The sequence below is a fragment of the Glycine max genome, chromosome 2, assembly GCF_000004515.6.
Source record: "Glycine max cultivar Williams 82 chromosome 2, Glycine_max_v4.0, whole genome shotgun sequence".
Taxonomy (NCBI): Eukaryota; Viridiplantae; Streptophyta; class Magnoliopsida; order Fabales; family Fabaceae; genus Glycine; species Glycine max.
In genome coordinates this window covers 16244496-16265473 of record NC_016089.4, presented here as the reverse complement: position 1 = coordinate 16265473, position 20978 = coordinate 16244496, and the positions used below count along the sequence as shown (strand labels likewise).

General features: G+C 31.1%; 2 protein-coding genes, 1 non-coding gene and 1 pseudogene across 4 annotated transcripts; 2 read left to right on the top strand and 2 right to left on the bottom strand.

Moving 5' to 3' along the window:
* Positions 1–925: 925 nt before the first annotated feature.
* On the bottom strand, positions 926–8263 carry GSTF2 (glutathione S-transferase F2). 2 transcript variants are annotated; one of them, XM_041006234.1, is made up of 4 exons: positions 8114–8263; positions 7943–7991; positions 6910–7331; positions 926–1348 (listed from the first exon to the last, which is right to left on the bottom strand). In XM_041006234.1, the coding sequence occupies exons 1-4, from the start codon at positions 8261–8263 to the stop codon at positions 1229–1231; spliced, it is 741 nt and encodes a 246-aa protein (XP_040862168.1). In that variant the 3' UTR covers positions 926–1228. The 2 variants fall into 2 exon arrangements, with proteins under 2 accessions (XP_040862168.1, NP_001304486.1); NM_001317557.1 differs by lacking the exon at positions 926–1348 and having other exon boundaries at positions 6874–7331.
* TRNAG-CCC (transfer RNA glycine (anticodon CCC)) lies at positions 6404–6474 on the top strand. Its single transcript has one exon. It is a non-coding gene; the product is annotated as a tRNA-Gly (tRNA).
* A 1025-nt stretch (positions 8264–9288) lies between the features above and the next one.
* GSTF1 (glutathione S-transferase F1) lies at positions 9289–10612 on the bottom strand. Its single transcript, NM_001255110.3, has 3 exons — positions 10449–10612; positions 10317–10365; positions 9289–9905 (listed from the first exon to the last, which is right to left on the bottom strand). Exons 1-3 carry the CDS (start codon positions 10593–10595, stop codon positions 9439–9441), a joined length of 663 nt encoding a protein of 220 aa, NP_001242039.2. The 5' UTR covers positions 10596–10612; the 3' UTR covers positions 9289–9438.
* A 5511-nt stretch (positions 10613–16123) lies between these two features.
* Positions 16124–18880, top strand: LOC100799338 (potassium transporter 5-like; annotated as a pseudogene).
* The last annotated feature ends 2098 nt before the right edge of the window (positions 18881–20978 follow it).

Genomic DNA, 20978 nt, shown 5'->3' with positions numbered 1-20978 from the left:
AATGGGAAAAAGCCTTCGTGTGGGCTTGGGCTGCTAACTAAGAATCTGCTTTTATTTTTTTAATGAGAGAATCTACGTGTATTTTTGGTAAAGATTAGTAATTAGATGTATTTTTTTACTTGAGGTAATTTTTTATTTGAGTTAGGTAAGATTATTATCGATTTATAAATTAATTTTGAAATTACTAAATGTAATTACTTGTTTAAATTAACTGTAATTATAATTTTTACATTAAAATGACGTCACGGAGTTAATTGTATACGTTTGCCAAATGGACAGTGCTGTCTACTATAGTGGAGTCCAAAGAGCTTGCTGGGCCACTTATCTGTTGTCTCGTTCATATGCCTCAAGATTCCTTGAAATTTTGGATAACACAACAAGGATTCTCCACAAAAAATATTTATATATTTTTAATTAAAAATGTAAAAAGATAAAAATAATATTGCAAAAATAATGTAGATATAAAATTATCCGATAATCGAACTCACTCTGGATAAGTATCCATGACTTGACTTTTTTTGCTGAATAAAAAAATATTATTCAATTTTTATCCTATAGTCACAATTTATTTTTTTTCTTTTTCTGATCTTGTATATTTCATTATGTAGACTCATTATAAATTTATCGATCATTTATTTTATTTTGTAAAATTTTTTTACGAAAATGAATTAATTGTGTTTTTTCTGATAAAAGATCATCATTTTTATATACATTTTTAAATAATGACTAAATTTAAGATCGACCTTTTCGAACTTATTTCAAAAGATTTTTCTTCTAAATGCTGTTATTAAGTGATTTATCAATGTTTAACTTTTCTAAACGTGTTTTGGTAAATAATTTTTTTAACCCAAATAACATGTGAATAACTAATATGAAATTGTTTGAGTTTAATTAATAACTAATTTTGATTTCAAATTTTAATTATGTAATTGTTTTAAATTTTCAAAAAGAAAGTGCCGTAGTCTATAATAATCTTATTCAATTCCATAACTCGAATAAAATTTACTATAAAAATTACATGTCTTGTCTAGTTGTCAACCAAAAATATATTGTTCGTATTGTATACACACCTGCTAGTTCCTCAGCTATTTTAATATAGTTAAATATCGCTTCTAATATTAATAAAAAGTATCCTTCCTGACCTGACCAATAAAAAAAACTTTAAACAAAAAGGCTCAGATAAGCACAAATCCTTCCCGACCAATAAAAAAAAGTTAAAGAAAAAAGCTCAGATTATTGATAAACACTTGCACAGCTCCACTCCATATAGATCTAAAGGTGTCAATAGGCAAAACCGGATTATCGGAATATTTGACCTAATATATGTCTTGTCTTTATCACAAATTATCTAACATTTTTTTTATAAAAAAAACTTAATACTAAATGAACTATTATTTAGGCACTTAGGAGGTGCTTGGTTAGGAGAAATTTTTTCATATCCGAAAATTATAATTTCAGAAAATCATAAATTCTAAGAATAAGTAAAATTTATTTGATATTGAAAATATTTAGATAAATTTTTTAAAAATTAAAGAATTGTGATAGTTTTACCATTTGCCTTAGTGTAATGAGAGTAATATGATATTTTTACGCTAGTAAAAAAATTAATCTAAAAAAAAAGATTTTCAATACTATTTTAAAAATATTTCCAAAAAAACATCATTTTCTAAGAATGTTAGTTTTATAAAATGAATACCAAAGTGAGAAAGTAAGATTTTCAGAAAACTAAGTTTTTTTCCAATCAAACGCCCCTTAAAAATGCTTTAACAGTTTAGATACCATATTTATTTGTTGTTTAAATAAATAGTTCAAATTTATAATATAATTTTGAAGTTATTTTTAATATATACAATAGTATGTTTTCTACCGCATATTATTATGTTTTCTACAAAATATAAAATAGATCTTCAAATAAACTTCTAAATTTGGTCAAGCTGAGTTTTTACACACACAAAAGGTTAAAGGTTAAGCTGATCTGAGTTTAAAAAAAAAATCAGTATAATTTGTCATTTGTAAAGTTTGTCCAACATTTTATAATGACAATCTGATTTTTGACAGTAACCAACTCACTGCATTTCATTATTGAAGATATGAGAATAGGAATTTCATGATGTAAGATGGGACTAGCAAGATCTATAGCCACCCTTGCTAGAGAGTGAGCATTAGGAAATCTCTACACTGGTTCATAAGGAGACCTACTTCAGAAGTCTCTTGTATGCCACCATGCACTCTATCGTATACCAATTTGCTGTCAGTTTCTAATATCACATGTGTGATGTCTAACTCCAAAGCCCACTAAAGAAATAGCTTGAATCAAACCGACTACCTCTCCCTCGAGAACATTAACACACGGACTCTTCCACAGAGACTTTGCCAAAATAAATATACGTACCTTCTTCATCTATGTTACATTTATAAAACCCTAAATTTGCCTGGTTTTTTCCAAAGATACAACTCACTTGCTTTCTCCCTAAGAGACTCATTATTTCCTGACACAACTCGAGCTGCCTTCCAATCTGCTAGTGTGTATCTGGCCATAGTTATAATGCCATAAGCTGTCATCTCTTTCCCCTCCCATAAATAATCATTCCTGCCACGCCACAAACTCCTAAGCAACATACTGAAGAAAGTCCGATCATTTTGATCTAATGCACTCAACCCTCTTAAAATAGCATATTTTAGAGATTCCTGTTTCCTACTATCTCTTCTCACTTATTTAGCATGACAAAAAGATGTGCCACCCTATAATGGAAAATTTAACAAGTGCATTAAAGTAAGAAATAAAAATTTATAAGTTTTAATTAAAAATATTATTAATACACTTCTATCATATATTTTATTGTGCTTCTAATTAACATGAGTTTTAGTAAAAAAAATTAACAAATTAATGCTTTTAAATACTGGTAAAAAGACCCTTTTGGCTTTTACAAAAGATGCTTGGACTTATTTATACAAGTTTTACAGACCTATTTATTTGATATTTAAATATGTAATCAAAATTTAAAATAACCAAACTGTTTAGTTATGGATGAATATGCCAATTTTTATAACAAAAATGTAATGAATTTATTGCTAAAATTTTACTACTTAAGTTAACATTAAAATTATAAGTTTATTGGTTTAAAAATTAAAATATAATGTAATATTTAAATAAAATTTAAAGTTTGATATAAAAAAATTCATTTCTACAAAGTGTTAACTGTTTAGCCGACTTAAAAAAAAAGTCCATGATGTATTATAGATCAAATTTAGTAATTGGACTTGATTAGTATTTGGGAAAATTTAACATATTCTTCAAAGATAAATTTTATTCACAATCAAAGTTTCCCCTCCTCGTGGCACTCAAGGTTTAGGAAAGAAAACAAAGAAGTAGAAAATAATATAATATTTTAGGTTGTCTGAAAAAACAGAAAATAGAAGAAAATAAAATTAAATATGTGCATGCTTTTTTTTTATAAAATAGGAATGGAAGATAGTATCATACGTTTATTACACTTCACATATATTTGTCCAACCAATTAAATCATACCTCTTTCATTAAGAAAAAAAAATATATGCATATAAAATAACAATTTTTTTACAGAATAAAATAACATACACACTCTTAATAAAAATGAGCAATGCAAGAAAATAAAGATTATTTGGTCAATTGTATGTATAAAGATAAGTTTTTTCTCCCATTTCCTGCCCACACTTGGACAGATTAATGTTTTTTTTTAAATTAGTGAAACCCACTTAAAATATCTGTAATTTTATTTTCTTGCATATTTCAAACAAAGAAAAGAATGTAAAACTTGAAATTTTCTCTCCAGTACTGCTCTTTGGGTCTATCGTGAATCTTGCATACCAAACGTAGTAATTAAGATGGGAAAGGGAGAACTCTGCATTTAAACAATAGCAATTTACTTTCATGCTTAGACAATAGCAATTTTGGCACACACAAAAAATGCAGAGCAATTAAACATGCATATATACGAAATTGTTGAAGTAGAATGTATTCACAAGTATCATGATTATTTTGGAAAGAAGATGCTGCATTTATACTGAAATTCGTATATTTCAGATGAGATTTGATTCCTAATGTAAACATCATGAAAACCGTGTTTTGAGGATGCCAACTAACTAAGATGCCCTAAATTAACTATGAAATCAGGCACTGGAGGACGTCTCCTTCTGACCCGTGGAATCAAAACAAAATCGAATAATTTCTTTATATAAGCTGCCAAAGGTCAAGAAACAAAATATCCGCTCCACAGAAAAATGAAATTTTGAAAGAGCTTATCGTTCACAGGCAGAAAAAAGTCGGGGTAAAGCAAAAAGCAAATCGAGTGAATATATGCTTTGTTGAAAAGATATGGTGGGGGACATGTTGGTTATATATTCGAACTCTTATGAACTCAATTTTTTTGGGTCATTTATTGTGAATTGTAAATTGATCTTTTTTATTGGCCATTGATAGTTGCTTAATGAACAGATGCTTCTTGCATCCAATAAAATTGTTTCTTACACCTTTTTCAAATTTAAAAAAGGTTAATTCAAAATGTAATTTTACATATTTAATTGGCGGCACCTTTTACATCTAAGATTAGTCATGTAAGAAAGGTGCAAAAAGCAAATCACGGGATGTAAAAAGCATCTGCCTGCTTAATGACGTTCCATTGTTCTAGAATGAAGCCCATGGCCCAACAAAATAGTTTATGCTAAGTCTAGCAAGCATTCTATTGTTTGACACCACTGCAAAATCATACCTTTCGTGGCATATTGTAGAAAACAGTGTTACCAGAAATCCAAAATCGAATTAGATCAGTTAATTGAACTGGTTTGGTTAAAAAATAAAATTGGAGACATAATTAGTCTGGTTAAACATTTGAATTATTCAACAAGAACGGATCAAACTCAAAAGAAGGCTTGAGCTGAGGATCTGACACTTTTTTAAATTAACATATGCCACTAAGCTAAAATATTTTTAACGGTACTAATATATAAAATATATTGAACACTTTTTCAATACTTATATTTCTTTTTTATTACATTATGTCACTTATTATATCTACATTTATCTCTCTCAATGTTAAATATAGTCTAGTGTCCATCAACTTTTATTCCCAATTTTTTGGTATATATATATTATGTTGTTGATGTTCAAATCTAGAAGGTCCTAAAGTTAAAGTCATAGAGTCCGCAACAAAATAGTAAAATGTGTGAACTTAAGGCATGATCAAGGAGTGTCACTCATATTTATAAAATATAATTGGGTCAAGGTTCAAGGTCCAACATCTTATGTTGAAGAATGTCTTTAGATTTAATATTAAAAGTCCAATTCTGTCATTATTATTGGCCTACTATTCTTGATCGGATAGTTAATATGTATATTTTCAGTAGAAAAATTCACAACTTTTTCAAATAATTTTTACCCAATAAAAAGGCATAATGAATGTTCAAAGTCTGGCATTTTCTATCTCAATTAGTATGATGTTAATGAGGAACGGTGGCATGATTAGTAACCATCTGCTACTTGCCTCAATGAGTAAACATCCGTTTTCTTACAGTCCTGTATTCAGCAAATGGCATTTGTGAATTTTAAAAATATTTACAGATGTCCAAGAATATTCATATTTGTCAAAATATTAATTTTTTAAAAATAATTATGAAAATAAAATTAAAGTAAAACTAAATAATTATACTAAAAATATATAATTTTAAAACATAATTTAAGTAATTTTGAACTGTAGCTACCTATACAAAAAGAGTTTCTAAAAGTGTAAATGGACAATCAAATCAATTCAAAATAAAAAAAAATGTGACTAAAATGATAGTTTAAACATATTTAACATTTTGTTTAGTTTCAAGAACTAACGTGACAATGTCTATCACTTTTGAGACCAAAGTAACCATTTATTTCAAGAAAATTTTCTCTCTAAAAAATAATCATTTTATTGTTAAATAAGTGATTGAAATTTCTAATTGTTCATCCAAGTCTCTAAATTTAACTACTTAGTAATGATGTTAAGAGCTTGAAGTGTTAAAAAAACCTTACAAATTAATTCTTGAATATTAATAAAATATATCAACTTTGAAATTAAACTTAAAAATGCTCAATACTTTAAGGATTATTTATATAATTACATTACTTTAAAGACTATTTTTGATAGAATGTAATACTTAGAGACCCAATTAATAGTTTATATAAAATCAAGTTGTAGTGTTTCTATGATCATAATTGTAGGTGCTACAAGCCTACAGGAGTAGCTAATTAAAGACAATAGAATGTTAAGTAGAATACACTCTTGAAATTTTTTTATCTTACAATTAATTGAAACTTGATGAAAATTATAAATATAGAAAATATGTTGCTAGGAAGGCTGACTTAGAAATAAGTTTCATTCTGTAACTGCATCAACAAGCGCAACTGGTGTAGTGGTATCATAGTACCCTCCCACGGTACTGACCGGGGTTCGATTCCCCGGTTGCGCACTTATTTTGTCGGTTTTTTTATCCAAACCAACAATGAAACGGAAGAAGTATAATTAATCATAAGCACGAATCAAAAGAATGCATTTACTTGGAATTGAATGCTTTTATTTATTACAGGAAAAGCATAGACCAGCTTGGCATTAGAATATTACACCGACAGCTTCACTGCATGGTTTCTTCAAAGTTTACATGATATTTTTGCCTTTCTAACTTAACACATGCAGTAACCTGATCTCTTATAAGAATTATTTATTTTGTACTTATTTATGGGGAACGGGGCAAAACAAAACTTTGTGAGCGTACTTAACTACTTATGTTATGGTGGACATGCATGCATCCTTGAACTTTTCTTCAGAGAACACGGCATGCATGAAAATCCTGAAATGGGTTGCTCTCGATCTATTTACTACTTAGCAAAGGCTGCATGGCAAGGACCTTAGACCAAGCTGTTCTTGCTGTAATATCAGCCACCCATGCACCAACATGGGGTCGTGATTCAAACAACTTCTTGCTCTGTGTTTTCATCAAGTAATGAATCGTTGGGAGGTGATGCAGATCCGCCAAGGTGAAACACTCACCCGCCACGTATTTGGACTGAGACAATGTTTTCTCGTAGAAATCAAGAACAGTGCCTAGCTTCCCTTCATTCTCTTCCACAGCTGCTGGATCCGTAGGGAGACCATACATAGGCTTTACCATGAGCTCCCATACAAGTTTTGAAGCTGGTTGATCGTAGTGTTGGCTCTCTACTTCCAACCACAACCTCAATTTTGCCATCTTCTTGGACTCCTTGCTTATCAGTTGAGTCCCCTTATCAGCATACTCGTGAACGATGTACTGAGTTATTGCTCTTGATTCTGTGTTTCAAATTGTTAGTTCAATGTTCTTACCAATACAGATTTAGCCAAAGGTATTACTAAATTTTAATTTATTTTCTTTTAGCAAAAGAGGGAGATGGACCTGAAGTAGAGATTTACATCCCAACTATCTTAACACTCTAATCCTAACAACTCCAAACAAACCCAACTCTGAATACATTAATGATGAAAAAGAAATACAACCCACATGAGGGATAAGACCAAATCCATGGATAGAACTTAAGAAAATTTGTAAAAAGGGAGTTCCAGTCTGTAACTAAGGAGCTCCTGGGAAACAAAAGAATTTTTGAGTTTCACTTTTTTTTCTTCTTCTTGAAAACAAGATATCCTAATTGTCAGAAATGATGAGATTAAATAAAAATCACCAAAGTAAATTTTTTCTCTCTCAATAAAATTTTTCCTATTAGCATGCTTAAGAACCAAACTTGGCATTTATTTAATTAGTAAATCACACTCATGATAATATACCTTACAATCAGCTTTAATCAATAATAATAAAAAAATGTGTTATGAACTTGTTAAAAGAGTGTGTTGTTAATATTACTCTTAATATGGATGAATGTATATTTGTAATAATGTATATGTCGTACCAAAGAGCTTCAAATCTCCATCTTCAAAGGCTGGAACTTGACCGAAAGGCTGCATGCATCAGATCGAGGTGAATATATAATAATAGAATTTAAAATGAGCTAAAATGCTAAATATCGTTGGAAGAAGAAGGAAAATTTCACTTCATAATTAGTGAGTGTGGTAATGCTTACATTAAGGGAAATGAAGGGTTCCTTTTTGTGTTCACCATTTTTCATGTCAATGAGAACAAACTCAAATTCAAGCTGCTTCTCGTGTAGGGAAGCAGCAGCTCGCATGGTGGCTGTTGAGAAGGGGTTTCCATGAAGTCTTATTGTTGCCATGATTGAGTAGATCGATCTGATCGAAAATTATTTTATTAAGTGATGAAAATGAAAGGTATTTAACTAGGGAAGAGGAGTGGCTATATGGTTATGATCGAGTTATTTTGATTCCGTGAAGTGAGGCTTATGATTAGTATATAACATTAGGAGGCAGTTACTTTCCAGGAATTTTTCAATGCGAGAGAGATTTGTAGGCCAGGCAGACAAGCCAGTTAATAAATAACATTCACGTGGACATACAATATTCAAAAGCATATTACGTAATGCTTAATTTTGGAAGTAAATTAAGTTTTATTTTTTATTTTTAATGTGCCATTGAACGCTCAAGTTTCATCATGCTTAATTACGATGCCTTGTAATTTATTTGTTTTTACGTTTTAACTTTTAAAAATCAATTGAAGTTTAATAAAAATATCAGGCAATTATATATTTAAGACTCAGGTGGTCAGGTATCGAAGCAACATATATTCTATCGAGTCAAGTAATACTTTATAGAGTTAAAGTGAAAGTTATAGAAGCCAGTGAAAATGAGTAGTCGAGTGATTATGACTAGCTGACGAGTTTATTATAAGTCCGTTACTTTCGGTGTGAACTTAAAATAAGTTACGTATTATTTAATTATATAATATTATGTGATTTATTTTGTTCCATCAAATAATTAAGTTTAATTTTTGTGAATTTGTAAAAAATCTTTAGGCTTTAATTGTTAAAAAATATAAAAATTAAAGTTAATTATCTCATGTGATAAAATAAGTTATGTATTATGATTGAATAATAAATAATGCGTTGTGAACTATTCTAAAATCATAAGATTAGTAAGACGCTTGTGAGTCCATTTAATAATTTCTTCTCCCAACTTTCGAACTCAAGATTTTTCTTTTTTTTGAGAAAGTCCAATTCTACTTTTACTAATGAAATGAGAAAAATTAAAAATTAGAATCTTATAATTTAAAACACTAGATGAAGTAGGATATTAAAAAATATTATCAAAACACTACAACATATGCTCAAATTATAAGATGAAGTAGGAACTTGAAAACTGATTCGTTTTCCTAATTAATTCTAGTTATATGAAATGAAACAAGTTTTCAAGAACACCCATCACTAGATTACAGTTGCTGCTGGACTAGACACTGCAACAAATTCCGTAGCAATTGAACCTCACAAAATACTAGTCATTCTTCCTGATTCTGACCAAAAGTCATTCCTCCCACAACCTTAGTGAAAGCAGGCCTAGAAGAGATATCTTCCCACCAAGCCTTTACATGGGGACGCTCATTGACCGTTGAAGCACAAGGGGTCTGCATAAGGTAGTGAGTTTCAGAGACATTGCTGAGATCAGCAAGGCTATAAAAGTCCCCGGCAAGGTACTTGGTGCTGCTCAGCTTGGCCTCGTACACATCAAGCACCTTCTTCAGCTTCTCAACGTTGGTGTCAATAACTGACTTGTCGGGCTCTTTGCCTTGGAAAGGGGCCACGAAGTACTCGTAGATAATGGGTGACACTGCTGGCTCGTAGTAATGAGACTCTACCTCTGTCCACACCTTTACCAGTGCTGCTTCTTTTGCGTCCTTATGCCTTATCAGATCGGCTCCTGTTTCCTTGAATTTTTCAGCCACATATGCGGTAATGGCTCTGGACTCTGTTATGCAAAGCCTCATAAAGATATCATTCAAAGATTAAGAAAAAGAAACACATTTTGTGTTATTTCCATTTCAACTTTTAGATGAATTGGTTCGAGTATGGAATATCATAGGCTATGTTACAGTTTATGGGGCATGCATTTGGGTCCGGAAAAGGATAAATTATTGCATAGTACAATTAGTAATTACGCGGTTTTATTAGGAAGTTTACGATAAACTCTTGCATCATATTCAATCAAGTGCTTCATAAACTATGATAGTCTCGGACTGTATGATAATTTTTTCATACTTGATAAATCAAACTTGCATTTATAGTAAGTTTTTTCTGAATAAAAGGGGTCTCATGCAGAGTGAAAAATTGTAAAAAAATAGTAATATATACCAACTGAAAAAGAAGAATGAAAGCATACCAAAAAGAGTGAGATCACCATCTTCCAGTAATGGAATCAAACCAAAGGGCTGCGTGTACAACACAAAATAAAGTTGGTGTGGCTGTGACTGAGGTTTCTTATTGAGAAAAGAAAAATACTACAAGCACTTACATTCTTGGAGAGAAAAGGAGGCTGCTTATGCTCCGCAGCGAACACATTGACTGGAACAAGTTCAAAATCCACCTCTTTCTCATGGAGACAGATCATGGCACGGGTAGTGTTTGTGGACATTGGTAGACCATAAAGCTTAAACGCCATTCTTATTTTTTGTGTTCTTATATTTTTTGTCAGACACAGATTATAAAGGGATTCTAGTAGCTAGTACTACAGCTGTGGACAGCGAGGGAGAGGGAGAGAGACATGTAAGATATGAAGCCAATGCAAGGTCCATTTATGAAGAGGGTGTGAGCGATTTGAGTGTGGGGAGGCTTGGATTTGTCGTTTTGACAAGTCATGCCATGAGGAAATATAATTTCACCGATAACGTTTGCGTGAAAACAAGGTGAAAACTCTAGTCTCAGATTTGGAATTTGACATGTTATTGTCAGTTGCGGTCCCCAAATCTGTTTTCCACTGACTTTGCAATACAATACTGTTACTTACACTGACAAACCAAAAATAAAATAGTGTTACTCACTCCTTTTATATTCACCGGTACAACGCACTCCCCGGTGAATTTTACTGAGAAGACTTATATTTTGATACTAACAAATTTTAAACAATTAATTAATATTTTTTCTATCAAATCATGTTATTTATCTTTGATATATTTCTCTTTTTTCTCTCTTTCTCTCTCAAGACCTCATATAACACATCAGTGTTTAGTGTTTATGTATATTTATTTTTTGATAGAAAAAAAGAAATAGAGAAAAAATAAAAATGTTAGCAAATAGTGTTTAAAATAATGTCTAAATATAAACACCCTAAAAAGGAATAATATGTGTACACATGTTATTTTATACATTTCATCAGTGTATCCCATCAATTCTCTCTATTATAGTTAAATTTTTTTAAGCAGTGAATGCATCTCAATTCATATATAATATATGTAACTTTAGAATAAGCTAGACTCAATTTTTTTTCAAAAATATGATATTTGAGATTGATTAATAGTATTATTTATAATATATATATATATATATATATATATATATATATATATATATATATTATTTTTATTTTTACCTGACTTATTTGTTTCTATTAGGGTGATAAGGTATCTAACAATCATTTTTGTTTGATAAATGAGAAATTATATGTGATTTATAACAGTTAAAAAGTAAATATGTGAAAAATTTCATAATAAGTAGTAGTTATAATACCCTTTAATGAGTAAGTTATTTCTGAATATTCTACACACATGCATCTTATAGAAATTAAATGGGCAACTTGTTATTATGCCAATAATTCCCCCCCCCCCCCCCCCCCCAATTTACTCTCCTTCGACAATGCATCGAAAATTAAGGTTGAGTTAATCGGATCTACCATATTTTATGGCATTGGAAAAATAAATTCAGAATTTTATAAATGTAGATAACACATAAAATAGGAGATGCACCTGATGATTGTAGAGAATAGAGGAAAAAGATTGCAATAAAAAATACTGATGCCCTCCAGTCAAACACAACTTTCACAGCATGATTTCGGACGAAAATTATAGGATTTTTAACCCAATTGCTGCAAACACAATTTTAATACTCAGCTTGGTACAGTTTTGAATTTGGTTTTTATATTGAATGTCGTAAATTACAGAGTTATGAATCTAAACTTGTTATTAAGTACGACTTAAATATACTATAGAATGTAACTTTAACTGCACACGACTTAATTAATTTTGAAATATATTATTTTAGACTTCATTTTACACTCTTTTTTTATTTTTCCTTTCATTTCCCCCCCTAAATTAAACAAACCCATATAATGAAGGCAGGTATGAGTAATTGTAGAGAATTAAACATTACAAAACAATGATATTTCTACATTTGTATAATATTTTTATCTCTCTTTTATTTTCTTATTTTTGTATCTCTTTTCTTTTCAAAAATAGAATATACGCTCAACATGCATATCCTTATCCATAATTTTAGTAAAAGTTATTTAACATACAATATCATCACCAAGTCATGATTGACACATACAACTTTTAGCAAGTTGTGCCACCCTAACAAATATTTTAAATAAATAAATAAGAAAACAATGCAAGCCAAAGTAATAAGACATTATAATTGATATCACTTTTAAAAAGTAATTATTATAAAAATAAAGCATTTATCATACACGATGATGGTTGAATAATTATATATAATTATTTTATATTGTTAATATATAATTTTTTCTCTTAAAATAAATAATTATTAATATATAAATTACATTGCTATAATGGAATTAATAATGTGGTCCTAAGTAAAACAATATAATAGATTAGCCATGATGTTTCTCAATTAGCGTCATTCCAAGACCTTTAAGACATGGGAATCATGTAGACGACGAAGGAGGTTCCTCCACTTAACCATTAATTATTTCCCCTCTTCTATCAAGGTGCTTGCACCACAAAAATAATTATAACGATAGTAGTATGGGCTCGATAACTTCTGCTTAGGACTGCTAAGAAAATTAATTTTAAAAAAATAATTATAATTATAACTAGTTTTATAAAACTAGTTATAAAACTATAATTAGATTTATAAGCATTATTATTTTAAATAATATATTTTTATTTAAAAAATAATTATAGTTATAAAATTATAACTAGTTTTATAGAAATGATTATTTCAAATAACTTATTTTTATTCATTCATAATCAATAGACTATGTAATTGATTTTAAATATAATTTATTATATAATTAGTTATATTACTAATTTATTTATAATCAGTTATATACATATATTTTAAACATAATAACTGATTATATCAAATTATAATTAATTATATAAAACAATATAACTAGTTATAGTTATAATTATAATATCTACTTATAATCTAACTATTTATTATTTATAGTTATCATTATGTAAATCCTTAAACTAATGAGTGGTTGAATACTTTTAATTGAATGCTTGTATTTATATTAAGACTACTAAAGAACTTTAATTAAATGCTGAAACGCCAGCATGATATATCATTGGAGACACTTGTCTATTCTAACGTCGAGGCTATTTCTGGTTAATTTTATAAAGGTATGTTATTCAAGCTGAGTCATTTCCACACTATGCACTGGGTCAAACTGCAATCGACAGAAGCTGCTCCTCAGAGCAATCAACTACGGATTATTAAGATCCACGCAACATTGACGTTCACTTAATAGCAAGCATTTTCAATACAAAGCGTACAAGGTAGGAAACAATCAAAGCATATATGCAGAAGGAATTTGTCTAATGTTTAGAGAGGCATGAGATTCAGTGCAACGCAGACATGAAATGACTTTTCTTCAAAATGTCAATGCAGTAATACTATAGTTTATAGTGAATATAATAATATGAAAATAAATATTTATGTGAAGAGAATGGGGGAGGTGGAGAAGGTGTAGGAAATTGGGCAGGGGTAAATTTGACTTTCACTCTTTTTTGAAAAGGAATGAGGTGGAAAGAGCAGTGTAGGAGGTGAGAATAGCAGTGATCATAATCTATTCTCCTGATTTGAATCCACTGCAATCCAAAGGCCCATTTGTGGCTTTATTTTGAAGATCATCGAACCCTTGTTGCTGACTCCTAGCAGGACACAAAAATTAAAAATTTCTATTTTTTTTCTTCATAAAATTGTAAAGAAGAATAACTATATCAAATTGTTCAAACTTTGATGGCACATCATAATCTTGTAAGAAACACAATCAACTTTCTTGACCGTTCACGAGAATTAAATCCAATCACAATTCATTTGGAGATCAATCAATGTAAGGAGACAAATTTCAAAGTCGAAGTGTATGGCTAAGTAAAATTTTTCCATGCACAACAAAATCCAACGAGGATAATTTGTCCCAAGTTGGAATATTCTTATCCTTATACAAGCTTATGCCATTGCAGCGCAGGGAAGGCAACGGCAACTCGCAGAATCTATGAAAAATGTTGCATAGTTGTTGACACGATCAGAAAGTCTGAAAGCTACCTCCTCAATAAATTTCAAAATAATTGCCCTATTTAGTTTGAAAAAGTGCTATTATTGCCATGACTAAGACACAAAAGGAACGTTATTTAGTATTAACTTCGATATTGAAGTGGTGCAGGCGTTTACTTTGGCACATCTGAACCAGCAATTCCTAGCCGGGTTCGTGGAGCTTTTAGACTGGCCAAACAGATGCAGACAGAATATGATGTCAACAAATAAACTATCATATTCACACATGATTTAAGAAAAAGGGATAGTTTTCAATTTAATTAGACGCTATCAGAGCATGAAGTTTAATTTTATCAATTATTCAGTACAACGCATATTATGTGTTAATTTTTTGATAAGCTAAGATTCAATTTTATTAATAATACTAAAAAAGCACAAGATGTGCCTCGTTGGCAACGTCATATTGTGTGATTTTAATTCATCTATTTATGTATGTGAGAGTGAGAGATAGTTTCATTTTTGACCAATAAGGTGTAACATATATAATTCATCGATAGTTATGTTCATTGAGCATGTGATGGTGAGGAGTATAATTCTCATGTGCATATTTATTATACATGGAATCACAATAAGATACTCTGTACTACTTTAATTTAATATGAGATGAGAAAAAAACAGTGGACTTTGTGACCCTTTGTTTTAACTCCAGCTTATTCACATATGGGCTTTTTTTTTACTGCAAGTTTGCACACACTCATAACCAATTTTAACAAACATTATTTATAATTTTTTGAAAAAATAGCTACCTCATGTAATCTCTCTCTCTCTCCTCTCACCCAAAATAATATAGTAATTGTTTCTTCTTATTTTACTGTTAGTAATAGTTTTTTCACTCACAAAAAATTGTCACTATTTATTTTGAATTTAAAATTACGTATGGGTGGTTTTTAAATGAATACTAAGAGTTTTTCAACTATCAGGGATTACATTTTAAATTGTTTAACGAATATATCATATTTAACTAATGATTAAGATTCAAAATAAAAACTTAAAAAAAAACAAGAATCTAACGCCAAAAGAAAATTATTATGGACCCGAAGCAAAACTTGTCAATTCACTCAATTGTATTCAAGAAGCAATAATTCACCTTTTACACATCTAATTAGGTGTTTGTGGTTAGTTTTTAATTAGATGTTTGTGGTTAGTTTTTTTGTAATGACAATTAGACAAGAGAATCCAATTAAAAAAAATCAAGAGTCTAATTTAAAAATTTGATAAAGATACGGAGAGTCATGAATCAACTTAGTCGATAACATAAAATAATAAAATATAGATAGATTTTGATAAAAGTATGAGGAGTCATGGATCAACTTAGCCGATAACATAAAATATAGATAAATTTTGATAAAAATACGAGAGTCATGAATCAACTTAGCTGATAACATAAAATATAGATAAATTTTGGTAAAAGTATGGGGAGTCATAGATCGACTTAGTCCGTAACATTCCTAATATTCACCGCCAAGAAGCTCTTGTTAATTGCTTTGGTCGGTGATCACTATATTTGATCTTGTCATTTGTACATGTATGTGACTTGTAATTTGAGAGACGATATATAATTTAAAGATTGAAGGAGAGAACGTGCATTCGTGCAAGCTCATTAAATACCGTGTAAAGTTATTTTAATTTGAGCTAGTTCGTACTACCCAAATCATCAACATGCCTTCTGAAGTAATGGTGGAGAGTATGGAAAGCAATGGAGGAAACGTTGAAAATACAGAGCAGCACCATCATTTGCCAGTTTCTGATCCTCATGGGCTCATGGGGAAGAAGCTTTCATGGCAAAAGTTTCCTAGAAATGATTCTCTCGACATGGAATCCCGCAGCTTCCCTACATCCTCTCATGCCTCTATAGTAGGCATACCATTTTTCCTTTCATATTTCATATGTATAAATCCAACATTTCGGTTTATATATATTAACAAGGTTATATATATTTTTCTTTTTTCCATTGTTCATATCATATATAATATATGGTTTAATTTGTAGATGCCAGTGATTATGCATCTAGCGTTTCAAAGCCTCGGAATTGTATATGGTGACATGGGAACATCACCGTTATATGTGTATGCAAGCACCTTCGTGGATGGCATAAAGCACAACGATGACATTTTGGGTGTTCTTTCGTTGATCTTCTAAGTAAAGATGTATTTAATTTTTTTTTTCTGCTTGGATGGATCATGCATACGTTAATAAAACAAGGATCGTTATTAGAGAAACAAGAAAAAATCATTCCTCTATTTTTTTAATCAAATATTCAAATGCATAAGTTTTATAAGCAGACACATTTAACCCCTACCTTTTTCGAAGCTTTTTTTGTTCTCTTTATTAGAATTTTCTAAAATTGTTTCCAATTTTTATATTCATTACATTTTTTGAGAATCCTAAGTACTTATACGATCGACGAACATAATATTGTCAATAACTAGTCGATTTATTCGTAGCAATTAAGTTGAAAACATAATTTCATAATCAATTTAAAACACTAAAAATTATTTTTATCAGTATGTTCATTAGTTTAAGAATTATAAAAGAAATTTATGCTAAAAAACATTTAATGTTTTTAGGATCAATGTTGTTATCCTAAAATTAACGAAATTCTTTTAGCATAATTAATCGTTTGTTTTTTACTATTAAAATGTATTATGTACTATTTTATATTATACTCAACTATCAAATTTATTTTAAATAGAATATTAGATGTTGAAATTAAAAAAAAAATAACATACATAAAATAAAACCCACGGGCAGATTGCTTTACAGATAAATAAGAAATATCAGAAATTCAGGATGCATGATGAGACTATGAAAATTAATACTACCCAAGACTCTGGTTTTAACTTTTAAGGCATGCCAAAGTTATTAATGATTCATGAAAATTCCTTTCTTTGTGCATAGGTGCGGTTGTTGGAATATCCATAGCAATCCTTATATGCCTTTTCATGGTTCAAAGATTCGGAACTGATAAAGTGGGTTACAGTTTTGCTCCTATTATTTGTGTGTGGTTCACTTTCGTAGGAGGCATTGGTCTATACAATTTCATCAAGCATGATCCAACAGTTGCCAAAGCAATAAATCCATAATACATTGTAGATTATTTTAGAAGGAACAAGAAAGATGCTTGGATTTCTCTTGGTGGTGTAGTGTTATCCATAACAGGTACATTTGTGTTTTTTGTATATATGTAACTCCTAAGTCCTAATCATTCTTAGTCTTTTGTTCACCATAACTCTAGACTTAATGAGAATTTTCTTTTTTTGCAGGAACTGAAGCACTATTTGCTGATGTTGGACATTTCACAGTCCGGTCCATGCAGATAAGCATGTGCTCTGTAACATACCCTGCTCTCTTACTTGCCTACACTGGACAAGCCTCCTTTCTTCGCCAAAACAATGATCTTGTTTCAGACACTTTCTACAAGTCCATACCACGTAATTCAATTTCACCACCTAAAGCCGTTTTTTTTTTATTCCATACGAATCGAAAACATGTACTTACAAGAACTCATGCATCCTCATTAACCAATTAAGTTAGACCCTCTTAGTCCACCTATAACTGTATATGATAGTCAATCATGTTTATGCCAAAATGAAAACTAAACAAATTCATATCTAGATTATCTAACTTACCCCAAGTAAAACTGAGGTTAAACAATCTCTATGAATGATTAGTGCCATTCTCTATGCACTTAAAGATGATTAATACAATTATCTTATATCGCATCAATAATTTATAATGACGTTTGTTTAACCTTGTCTTTACTTGATGTAAGTTAGACAATCCTTGTTTGTATTATAGAGACTAATTAATGATGGCTTCATATTTTGCAGATCTTTATATTGGCCAATGTTTGTTGTTGCTGTTATGGCATCCATCATTGCTTCTCAAGCCATGATCTCTGGGACTTTCTCTATCATCCAACAATCCCTCGCTCTTGGATGCTTTCCTTGTGTGAAGATAGTGCATACATCCGCCAAGTATGAAGGACAAGTTTACATACCCGAAATCAATTTCATTCTCTTGATTGCATGTGTTGCAGTCACTGCTGGATTTAAAACTACCACAAAAATTGGCAATGCTTAGGTAACTTAATTTCTTAAACCCTCAAATTTTAGTCTCATAAACCATATAAATTACGCATAATGACACTTACACTTAAATAAATTTGTGCATGCAGGGATAGCAGTGGTGTTTGTAATGACACTTACATCTGCTTTGCTAGTGTTAATCATGATCCTGATATGGAAGAGTCACATACTTTTGGTTATCAACTATGTGGTTGTTGAACTTATCTACTCAAGCTCGGTGTTATACAAATTTGGGTATCTTCCTCTGGCCTTCGCTGCAGTGCTAATGATCATCATGTACATTTGGAATGATGTGTATAGAAGGAATAGTGGAGGCAGCCCAATAAAGCGAGATTTCCAGTGACAAGCCGAAAATAAAGCAGCTAAGGAGGAATAGTGGAGGCAGCCCAATAATCTTGTTGGCCAATCGGTCGAATTTGGTCAAATAATCATTGACCGAATCTCATTGCGTCAATTTAAACAGAGCACCTTTGGGGTCATCGCAGTACATCGGTGCAAATCTTGACTCCAGCACCTGCAAGAATCCTGGCCAGGTAGTGATAAAAGCTTTTCGATAGGACCACTCGAACCAGCTGAGGGCAGGTCCGTTGAGGTAAAATGACGCTAGTGTGATGCATTCTTCCTTAGGGGTTGCCTGATATTCAAAAAACTGAGAGATCTTGAAGATCCATCCTAGTGGGTTGTGGCCGTCGAAACAGGGCACCTCTAATTTGATGTGAGGACACGACAAAGGTAGTAATGGGGGAGGAGGCGGGACAAGTGGTTCGTGGTTATAACAGTCGAGGAGATGGCAACTTTGGAGGCGAGGTCAAAGTGTTGAGCCACGAGGGACTCATGGTGGACGGGGAGGCGAGCTAACGTTTCTTCGAGTCTGTCAGTGGTGGGTTTTCGAGTTCCATGCTCAACCATGGCAGGTCGGACCAAAATGATATGAGCAGAGGGATAGAAGTTTCGAAATTGCCTTGATTTGAGGTCAAGGTGGCCTCCTGATAAAAGATAAGTTTGCAAAAATATTTTGTGTCTTATTATTGGTATTCTCATGATTTATATAGGTTGCAAGATACAAGCACAACATCAATTCACTGATAATCGAATTTGTGCTCCACTACCACACTACAAACCACTATTTCATTACTAACAAGTAACAAACTTTGTCCTGTAGCTAACCAACACACTGGCTATTCTAGATGCTTATTACACGTAGTCTTTCAAGTGTGTTGGTTTGTTGGTGTGCCTCTAGGGCCTGCTCACTCTGCTATCATTTTGAAACAAGAAGAAACAAATAAGGTGCCAATGGATAAATTATCATTAAAGGTTGGTTTTTTGGCTAAGTGGCTGAACATAAGAAGAAACAAGGTTTTGATCATTTCCACCTCATGTAATTAATCTAACAGTCTAAGAATGATACAAAATCAGGAAATTAAAAACAGATGTTCTTTCACAAGTAAGTTTCACACAACTCACCGGGACAAAACAAAGTTGTTGGTTTATCGTACCATGATTTCCTTCAACCAAGCTAACCTTTTCTCTTTTTATTGTGATTCATACTCCAATACTTGAACTGACGCTTGCCTTCATGGAACCAACATTTCCATAAAATTGGTATGCAACATTTCCAGTGTTTGAGCCCTTTCAGAAAAAGCCTTAGCAACAGTGATTTCATAAATATCATGCAATTTTTATTCAATGACTGAATTTAAACTACTGGAATTAAATTTCTAAAATTAAAATGCACAAAATCATAAAAAAGAAATAACACAACTATCCTAAAAAAATGCAATTAACTAAAAGAGAGATAGGGTAAGAAATTTTAGGTTGCCTCCCAGTAAGCACTTTTTTAACAGCATTAGCTTGATGGGTCAAATGTCTTCCAAGTGGCATAAAGGTCACATAGAACACATCTTTCTTATATTTTCGCCTTTTAGCTAGAGACTCCATGAAACTCATGTATTCTGGAAGCACCTTCCATATCATTGCAAGAGAAGTGCTAGTGATCGAGGAAAGAAGGACACTTAAGGCTTTCTCTTGTTCTCCATGTCTTTCTTCCTTGACAATCAGTTGATAAGGAAGGGTATTGACTTGGAGAATACTTTCTTATTGAATTTCTACTTGTGAGTACTTCTCCCATTGTTGTGCTTTGTCCTTAATTTTTTCTTCATCTTTTTCTCTTGAATCATTCTCTTTTACAGGCCTTTCCTCTTGAGCTTCAACCTCTACAAAGTTTTCTTCCCTTATGGCCACAAATTTAGCCATTTCTTTTGCTAGCTTACCAACTTGAATTTCTAGACTTTTAAATGCCCGTTGAGTAGATTCAGTTGTTTCCTTGAATTGCATCAACAAATTATCTAGATTAGAAATTCTTTCTTCTTCTATTTGATTGTATGGTTGTAACTCTTGCTCCCACTGATAATTTTCGATGGAGTAGCTCTTGCCAATCTGAA

Excerpts from the sequence above, each read along its gene's own strand:
- GSTF1 (NM_001255110.3), bottom strand. The coding sequence starts at position 10,595 with ATGGCGTTTAAGCTTTATGGTCTACCAATGTCCACAAACACTACCCGT. Across the intron at positions 10,366-10,448 it reads CTCCTTTTCTCTCCAAGAAT|CCCTTTGGTTTGATTCCATT; the intron begins GTAAGTGCTTGT and ends TTGTACACGCAG. Across the intron at positions 9,906-10,316 it reads TGGTGATCTCACTCTTTTTG|AGTCCAGAGCCATTACCGCA; the intron begins GTATGCTTTCAT and ends TTTGCATAACAG.
- GSTF2 (XM_041006234.1), bottom strand. The coding sequence starts at position 8,263 with ATGGCAACAATAAGACTTCATGGAAACCCCTTCTCAACAGCCACCATG. Across the intron at positions 7,992-8,113 it reads AACCCTTCATTTCCCTTAAT|CCTTTCGGTCAAGTTCCAGC; the intron begins GTAAGCATTACC and ends TGATGCATGCAG. Across the intron at positions 1,349-6,909 it reads CAAGAACAGCTTGGTCTAAG|ATAATTTGTGATAAAGACAA; the intron begins GTCCTTGCCATG and ends AAAAAATGTTAG.